This window comes from Epinephelus lanceolatus, chromosome 21, assembly GCF_041903045.1.
Source record: "Epinephelus lanceolatus isolate andai-2023 chromosome 21, ASM4190304v1, whole genome shotgun sequence".
In the NCBI taxonomy this organism is placed as follows: domain Eukaryota; kingdom Metazoa; phylum Chordata; class Actinopteri; order Perciformes; family Serranidae; genus Epinephelus; species Epinephelus lanceolatus.
Window position 1 is genome coordinate 16539817 of NC_135754.1, and position 9761 is coordinate 16549577.

Here is a 9761-nt window from a genome sequence, read left to right on the forward strand (position 1 = left end):
TGTATCTTATCGTTGCCATCGGTGATGAGGATCAGCTGTTGGCTGCTTGTAGGCAGGGAGGAAGTGATAATGTAGCTACACTCAATGAGTAGTAGGGGGCAGGCACAAAGAAATTTGCTGCTTTTGTCAGAGATGGTGCTTTAACTCACTCCAAAGAGCGAACATGATTCAGGTGGATTCAAAAGCACATCCCGGTCAATAGCTTGTTACTTATTCATCTCGAAAAGCGGAGTTAAATTCGATTTTGATGTGGAAGTTTTTTTGTCAGCTGCCTGCTAGTTAGCTAGCAATCTGACTTTAACGCGACGAGTTTGCCTCAGTTCCTTTCTGGTCGTATACGCTACCTTGGCCAACTTACTAACTACTTAATTTGTACTGGCTTTCCTGGAGAAATGAACACCAAATTCCACACGACAGAGTTTCCCAGAAAGGTAAGTTTATTTACGGTTTCAATTGTGGTATGTCTCGGTGTCCTAATCGAGAGACCTAGCTTAGCCGATGGCTAACTTATGTTCACCGAGCTGATGCTAGCTAGCTATGGCGACGTCGTCAGGGCCAGGCAGTTTTGATGTAAATGGCCCGGTGGCGGTGATGTCTCGTCAGTTGATAACTGCTTCACAACAAGTACCATCTAAATTAATGAATACACGAATCTACTAGGTGTAAGTGGCTGTCAAAACACAGTTAACATGATATTTTTGAGTGTTGTGCCTGCGCTGTTAAGCTCACTTGATCCTGTTTGTGCTCGCCACTTCCCAGCGAACATAACTTGGTAACATAACGTTAATGCTAGCTAACGTTAGTTAAGGTCAGCTATCTAACTTTAACCGAGGCTGTGCTTTGATAGCAGTGCTGCAAATACAAGTACACTAGCTCAACTTTGTTGCCCCTTACAGTTTTAGAGCTAACAATCTATAAAGCTAGTTAAACTAATGGCTAGACACTGAAGTGGTTGGCTAGCATAGCATACCTAGCTTGATGATAATTAAAAATTCTAATGCATAAATAGGCCACCAGACGTCCATCAGATGTTAGTTAGGTGAAGTTGGCCTGAATGGGACACTGAGACATATGCCTTGACATGCCCATGTTCATGATCAGTGCAGGCGATTTGCTCTTAAGCTGAATACATTTTCATTATTGATGATTAAACCAATAATCATGGCTCGGCAAGATCAGTAACCACCACACAGTCAAAGTAAAAGTTGATATCAGAAGTTATAGATTTTACAACAGACTTGATGAGTTCAAACAGATTTAGGACAAAGCCTGGTTGTGCCTTGTGAGAGGTCTCTCACTTGGAAAAAGTGCCCCTTTTCAGAATCAGAATCAGAAATACTTTATTGATCCCCGAGGGGAAATTATTTATGTTACAGGTGCTCCTTGCAAGAGAGGAAAGATACGTGAAGATATAAGAAATTTAAACAATAGTATTAACAAATATATAGTTAAATAAACAGGAATTATTAACAAACATAAACATAAATATATATATATATATATATATATATATATATATATACACACATACATCATACATACATACATATATACATACATATATATATATATTGTAAACTGAACAAGATTATTTACACAAACAGAATATATACAGTCAGGGTGAATGGGGTTATTGCATAAGTTAAATTAAATTATTGCAGTGTGTGAAAAAGTCTCAGGGCCACTCAGAGGGAGGAGTTGTACAGTTTGATGGCCACAGGCAGGAATGATTTCCTGTGGCGCTCAGTGGTACATCTTGGTGGTATGAGTCTCCCACTGAAAGTACTCTTGTGCCTGACCAGCACATGGTGGAGTGGGTGTGAGACATGGTCCAAGATAGTTCGTAGCTTAGACAGCATCCTCCTCTCTGACACCACCATCAGAGAGTCACACTCCGTTCCCACAACGTCACTGGCCTTGCGGATCAGTTTGTTGAGTCTGTTGGCGTCTGCCACCCTCAGCCTGCTGCCCCAGCACACAACAGCATAGAGGATAGCACTGGCCACCACAGACTCATAGAAAATCCTGAGCATAGTCCGGCAGATGTTGAAGGACCTCAGTCGCCTCAGAAAATAGAGACGGCTCTGGCCCTTCCTGTAGAGAGCATTGGTGTTCTTAACCCAGTCCAGTTTATTGTCAGTGTTTTAAGTTGACACTCATTATTACATTTTAAGTGCCGATGCTTTATAAACATCTTTGTAGTTATAAACCAGTAACTGAATAATCCTGCAGTGAGGCAAACTGTTTTGTTGTGCTCAGATTACATATTCATAGCATGTTGACAAAAATAGTCCTGCAGGTTTGGGAATGATGAGCTATCACTTTCTGCTTATGATGACAAGATAATGTGTCTTTTCAGCATTGCGGATGTCAAGGTCACAATGATGGAGCAGAGTAGAGAGGCACTTTGATCTGTGGCTGATGCCATCAGAGGGATTGTCTGTAAGTAATTCACTGAGCAGGTACCTTTTATAAGTTGCGTTTGATGTGTGTAGATTTTACAGCAGAATGATTGATTGCATTGAGGTACACATGAAATTGGGCCACTTTGGGAAAATTGCTTGGGTAGAAAAGAGATAATGCTTCTACATATTGTTAGTTTGAGTACTCCAAACGGTTCACATGTAATTGAATCAGTAATAAGATTTCAATTATCATTACTTGCTCCCTGCATGCTCTGCAAATTATGCTTTTATTCTCAAGTAGAGCTGGGCATTATATTGATATTATATCGCTACTGTGACATGAAACTTGACATTGTCTTAGGTTTTTGATATCTTCATATTATAAGTGTTTTTTTCCATGTTGTAAAGGCTGCGTTATAGTAAAGTGTTGTCATTTTTTGAACTTACCAGACTGTTCTAGCTGTTCTATTATTTACCTTTACCCACCTAGTCATCATATCCACATGACTGATGATTATTTATCAAAGATGTCATGTGAAAGCACCAATAGTCAACCCTAGAATATTGTCGCAATATTGATAATGAGATATTTGTTACAAAATATGGTGATATTCATTTTTCTCCATTTTGCCCAGCCCTAATCTGAAGTTATTTTATCACAACCTTAGTTACTGTGGCAACACATTAGGTCCTACAGCAATGTCACTCTTCAGTGTGACATTATTCTCCTCCATTCTTCTATTATTATCTTTTCCATGCATATGTGCACTTTTCAAAGCCTGTAGCCTAATAAACCAGGGAAAGGGGTAGACATGACAACATAATCATGTGTATTTAAACCTCTCTACTTTGATTTTTTTTCTGCCAAACGTTGGGAATAATCTCATTTAAGTCCATGTAAATATAATGCGGAGAAAGAAATATTTTGCCGTTTTCATTCCCAACCATAGTAGCTCCACAGTCTTGGTGCACAGTTTCTATTTAGTGAGTACATCATTTCTGTGATTGAATTTTTTTCATGTGCTGCCATTAGTAAGGTAGCCACACTTCATGTACTGCCTATTGTAGAACCTGGTAAAACTCACTTTCTGAAACAGGCATTGTCTGATACTGTTGCCACTCCTGATACTAAGCAAAGATAAACATGTAATTTATGTGTATTGATACATAGGATTATCATGAAATCAAATACAATAAATCCAATAAGTTACACAGTAAAGTTACACAAATTAAGGCATTTTAATTGCCTACAAATGGCTGAAACTTTGGTGACAAAAAGTGAAAACAGAGAGCAGGTTTTGTAGTGGCTCTGTGTAAAACAAAACCAATTCTACCTCAGTGGGGTTCTGTGGTTACCTGTGATGTTTTTTTCTTGTTTCTTTTGAAGAGGTTTCAATAGTAACATGCACTGTGCACACATTATATGTATACATATGGACTGTTTTCTCTGGTCGTCACTTTTTAGGGTTTTTAAGTCTGGCAGTGGATCGTGGCAGATTTGGCACAGGTAGTGTAACTTCTTGACCTTCAATGTTCAAAAATTCCTGTACTTGAATTTCCTTCTACAAATAACCACAAAAATGTGGAACTTGACCTTTTGATTGTGAGCAAGACTGACTCAGTCTGGAGCTGCAGTCTGTGACAGTTAACATTTTTGAATTGTTCTTCGCCTCAGGCCTGAGGGTATGTTGAGACGTCTCGCAGGACCAGAGAAGAGGCGTCTAGGTGGTTCGGACGGGGACTGAAGGTGAGGAGGAAAGACAGACGAAGGACCAGGGAGGAAGACATGGGTCAGTGTGTCACCAAGTGTAAGAATCCAACGTCCTCACTCGGCAGTAAGAGTGGAGACAAGGAGAGCGGCTCCAAGTCCCACCACAAGAAAGGAGGCAGCGCTGGTGGCGGTGGGGGCCACAAAGACGAGCCCAGCGCCCCGTGTAGCAAAACCACCAGCGAGCTGTCGAATGGCACCAAGGCCTTGGAGGTTACAGTGGAGACGCCCGTCATCCCCGCAGCGATGGGAGAACCGCGCAAGGACGAGAGTCTGGATGGAGATGGGCTGTCGTTGCTGCGCATTGAGGAGCTGTTCTGCTGCTACAAGGATGAACAGGAAGATGCCATCCTGGAGGAGGGCATGGAGATGTTTTGCAATGACCTGTGTGTGGACCCAGCAGAGTTTCGGGTGCTTGTTCTTGCCTGGAAGTTTCAAGCAGCCACCATGTGCAAGTTTACAAGGTAAGGTGGAGTTTTGGGGAATGGGGCGTGTTGTTGTCACTGGTATCTGTTTATCAGGACAAACTAGCATAACTACTACACTGTACTCACTTACAGGTGAGAACTGAACATTTTGATGCAGCCCAGAGGGGTAAAACGCTTTGTTTAACTAGTGCCTGCACCGATTTATTTAGCAAACAAGATGCTGTTTACAAGTATACATAAATATACATATAATAATATTTTAATGTTTATTTATATATGTATTCATTTTGGTGTTAAATTGGGCAATCCTCAATGTGTCCTGGTGCCTAGTGGTTAAGAAGAATAACTTAATTAATCCCCTGGGGGAAATTCTTTTTTCCCCACTCCTTGTTATTTTACAGACACACACACACACACACACACACACACACACAGTGCCCATAGACATGCAGTTCTTTGGAAACGTGCTTCATGGAACTGGTTTCTCACTTCACTGTAATATGCTATCAACTCCGTTACCCCAACACAGCCTGATCTGTGTCTGAGCTTTTATTTATTTTAACCTATTCACTACACGCACAGCAGCTACAAAACACAACAGGAAAACATCGACCACATAACCGCATAACAGTATGCACTAATTTTAATCTATTCGCTATTTAACACATCTCTGAAGTAGATTGGCTTTACTCATTTTGATGTAGTCAGTGTAGTGTGTTTTAAACACAGGCTACTGGTTCACCTCCACATCACCAGCACAATGTCCAGTTGCAAATCAGGGAAAATTTCACACCTATTCTGACAAGGCATTTTATCCCAGGCTGCTGGTGTCTGTACTGGAAAAAAATGGGTACATGTATAAAACCTTAAGAAATGCAGAGAAACTTGGATGACTTTAGAACTGGCCAGTAATGGTGCACACTTAAGCACTTGTAAATAAGCGACAAATGACCCATGGCGTGCATTGAGCATGAACTGCCGTGCCTGCGGTTTGAATTGAGACTTTATTTTCTGCATCTCTCCATTCATTGCTATCTAATAAAGACATAAAATGCCCAAAATAGTAAGAAAAAAGCCAATGTTAAAAAAATCCCCTACTTAACAGATTGGATCTTACAAAAATGGTTTCTGTTTTTTTTTTTTTTTTTTTTCCTGATACTGATAGCACATTTATCAGATGATGCAGCTAACCAAATTATTGTGCACCGCTAATAACTAGCTTGATGCCTGATGATTAGACTTCTAGCCTCAGAGGAGACTTCCCCTCCCTGCACTGTTTGATTTTCTAGTCTTCACTCTTTCACTGTGCATCCATCCGTCCATCCATCCATCTCACACTCCGTTTTCAGCAGCTCAACCAGATACAGGCATGCACACACATACACAAACAGATTCCCACTGACAGGTAGGGGGGCACACAGGAAATGGACTCCCACTGCAGTTAGTGTTGGAGATGAATAGGGCTGCCTGCTGGCTGGGTCACTTGTCACTGCCCCCAACACCCCCCGCCCCCCTGATTTTCTTACTCAGCACTTTTCTATCCAGAGGCTTTGGACAACACAACACTCTGGTTACCAACATGTTTCATTGTCAACCGATGCTTACAGAAGCTGTTTATATTACGTTTGACTTTGAAAGCCTATATGGTTGAAGGGCTCAGATAACAAAGTAAATCTGCTTGATGTGAGATAATGTTTTTTCAGTGTTACATTTTTTAAATGTATTCCTTGAACTGCAAAGGGGATGGCCTCCTTCACTGCTGTTTTAGTGTTGTTATAGACACGTGGCCCTTTGTTTGCATTAGATGACTTCTAAATGTTTTATTGTAGCTCTGTAATTTAAGCTGCTAGTTGTGTTGCCTCCCAGTCAAAGTCAGAGGTCGGAATTTCCCAGTTGAAACTTCTAATCCTCAAGCGTGCACGATGCCAAACGTTAACAAAAACGTGGTAGACTGACAAACTGGTGTTTCTTTTGCAAGTGTGATAATAAGTGATCTCTGTAATTAAAAAGATAGCTGTTAAAATGAAAATGAGTGACATAAATGCATTACTCTTTAACTGTTTTCTCATCTAGCTACATATTTAGTAAGTCAGTAAGGCTCCTGTCAGACAGAGCATGCCTTAGCAGCCTCTGAACGCCTCGAGTTGAAAAAAACTTCATGCTGAAAAGTGCCTGACACTGTTGATGTTTTTCTCCATTGTCCAGTCAGATGAAATGAGAGGCGGGCCTTCTCAGGTGGAGATGACAGCAAGTGGTAGCGTACAGCATTTGCTCACTTTTATCGATGCCTTTGTAGGCAAGCTGCGAGCTTCCCTAAACAAATTATAACCTCAACTCCTTTGTAATGTCATACCAACTGTAATCAGGCTAGACAATTCACAGTAGATTGTCAATCTGTCTCAAACTCATCCTAAAATAAGCCTTAAACTGACCATCATGTGGGCAAAGCTCCTGGACAAGCTGGTGCTTCCTGAGAGTCTCAAATACCCACACAGATCTCCATTTCCCTGTATCCAGTCCCCAAGTGCCCTTCGCCTGCCCATTTTTATGCAGATTTTAAGACTAAGATCTTTGAATTTACTTCACAGCAAAACAGTAGTTAAACTAAGGACAGTTGATTTTAGTGGTTGTGTCACAACAACAAAAAAAGATGCCACAAGCTGCAAAAAGTGCTTATCGTAACAGGCTTCAACAAAACACTTATATATTGGCAGCATATATTGACTTAAAATTACATGTTTTACAATATGGGAGAGTGTATTATTTTGATTAAATACAGGCAAATATACTTAATGTTGCCTTTTAGTTGATGGTTTACCATTTACACTGTGCACTTCCATGGGTGCTGCCATTGCTGTGTGATGTCAGACAACGGCTTCTTCATGAAGTCATGTTTTTTTGCTTCTGGGCCTCATCATCCTCAGTGGAATGGTCCACTGACAAGCTGATGTTTGGTCTTGTTTTCTTTGTGTCACCAGGAAGGAGTTTGTTGAAGGCTGCAAGGCCATCCAGGCAGACAGCCTTGAGGGTATCTGCTCACGTTTCCCTGCCATGCTGCTGGACGCCCAAGGTGAGGAGAACTTCAAGGACCTCTACCGCTTCACCTTCCAGTTTGGCCTGGATGCTGAGGAAGGCCAGCGCTCACTGCAGCGCGAAATCGCCATCGCCCTGTGGCGCCTGGTGTTCACCCAGGACTCGCCTGCCATCCTCGATCACTGGCTGGAATTCCTAGCAGAGAACCCCTCAAGTATTCGGGGCATCTCAAGGGACACGTGGAACATGTTCCTCAACTTCACCCAGGCTATCGGGCCCGACCTGAGCAACTACAGCGAGGACGAGGCCTGGCCCAGCCTCTTTGACACCTTTGTGGAGTGGGAGTTGGAGCGCAGGAAAAAAGAGGAGGAACAGGCACTGATGGCGAAGGAGGAAGAGGGGATGTGTACTGAGACAGAGTGTTCTCCCACCACAGATAGACTTGAAACAGAGGGAAGCCGCGGCTCACAGACGTGGGGGGGCCACTGACCCGGAATCAAGAAATATTTGTAAGGGAGAGAAGGATGTGATCTACATCTGAACTGTACATCTGTGAATCATTGGATGAATATTAGTATTATCATTACAGCTATTCATTTCGCTCTCCTTTTTTGTCGGGGTGGGATTCCTGCGTTGCACCCTCATTTTTTTGGTTTTCGAAAGGGCTCTACGAACTGTTATGTTTTAAGCACTTCTATTTAAGTTATTGTTTTACTTTTTTCCCTTGCTCCCATGTGTGTTTTTAGTAATTGGACATGTGGTCCATTTTAACCCCCACCTACCTACCATAGCCCAGCAGAGTTAGATCAGTAAAAGCTTGGTTTTAAAAAACAGGCAACAGAAAGCCATAACCTTTTCCCACAATTATCATATAGACAGTTCATTTTGACCTGGTAACACTGCTGATGTTTTGTGTAAGGAAATAGTTATTAATAAAGAAGAAGGGAAATTTGGCAACATGTCCACAAAAAATTTCTTATCATCAAAACATGAGATTTACAATAAGGGTCAGTGAAATCATCTTGACTGGACTAATCTAGTTAGGTCGTATGCTTTTATCTTGCAGTGCTGTGAGGATGAATCAGTTGCACTTGTGTTGCCCTCACAACTGTGGGCCTGCAATTTACACGGCAAACAGTAACGGATTACAATTCTGTCACAAGGGCATTTTGTTTTTTAAAGATAATACAAAGTTGTAATATCCATTTTAAAACCCCCAAGTTGGTTTCCATGGTAACATACCCACCCTCTCTTCTGTGTTGAGTGTTTTTGAGTGCTACTAGTGCAGTGAGCGGCTTAGCTTGTTTAAGCAGCTGGCTGTGCTTCCCTTTTTGACACCGAGCATCCACCTATCATTTTGATGTCCACCTATTTTCAAGAAGCAGTTAAGTGTGTACAACACAATGATGCTGGCTTTCTTTCTCAAGATGCCTCGTTGATCTCATTTTAGGAAGTCTGTAACACAACAAATCGGCTACATCAAGGTCTTGGTCATTTCTCAATCAACGGTGCCTAAACCTGCGTTACATTCAGGACCGTTACACTGGGCGCTTCATAAAGCTTATATTGTTTACCTGCAGGGTTTTTAAGAGTCTTCACATCCTTGAACTGCTATCAAAAAAAAAAAAGTGTGCGCACTTCACAAATAATGTCGAGTGCTGCTGGTGATGGTTGTAATGGATTGCACAAGAACCAATGGCATGCTTAGTCGCTATACTTGCAACGCTTTGCAGAGAGATTGATGTCAACCACATTTTTTTCTCCCATTTTTTTTTTCTCCAAGCTGTAGATCGATCTTAAGTATAGCCCAGGGTGTTTTTGGGATGAGTGAATGAGCGTTAACTAGACTGGCTAATCAAGAGTCTGTGGTATGGGTCCAATGTGGTAAGAGGGTGGCCTGATCTGTTTGGTTTACATCTATAATGGTTTTATTTCAGACCCCCTTTTTTCCCTTTTTTTTTATATAAAATGTATTGATTTATAATAAATAAAAACAGTGTTGAACTTTTGACTGTTGACCATGGACATGTGTGTGGTTTTACTTTAAGGATCTCCCTAATGCCTTTCTGTTCTAATGCAATGCTGATGCAGGTGACATACTTGCATACCATAGTCTTCAGAGCTCCA

At 41.5% G+C, this 9761-nt stretch overlaps 1 protein-coding gene across 1 annotated transcript; it reads left to right on the top strand.

The window, feature by feature from the left end:
* Nucleotides 1-51: 51 nt before the first annotated feature.
* Nucleotides 52-9649, top strand: dcun1d3 (defective in cullin neddylation 1 domain containing 3). Its single transcript, XM_033612033.2, has 5 exons — nt 52-431; nt 2360-2442; nt 3871-3912; nt 4081-4637; nt 7580-9649. Exons 4-5 carry the CDS (start codon nt 4192-4194, stop codon nt 8121-8123), a joined length of 990 nt encoding a protein of 329 aa, XP_033467924.1. The 5' UTR covers nt 52-431; nt 2360-2442; nt 3871-3912; nt 4081-4191; the 3' UTR covers nt 8124-9649.
* Nucleotides 9650-9761: the final 112 nt, after the last annotated feature.

Excerpts from the sequence above, each read along its gene's own strand:
- dcun1d3 (XM_033612033.2), top strand. The coding sequence starts at position 4,192 with ATGGGTCAGTGTGTCACCAAGTGTAAGAATCCAACGTCCTCACTCGGC. Across the intron at positions 4,638-7,579 it reads ACCATGTGCAAGTTTACAAG|GAAGGAGTTTGTTGAAGGCT; the intron begins GTAAGGTGGAGT and ends TTGTGTCACCAG.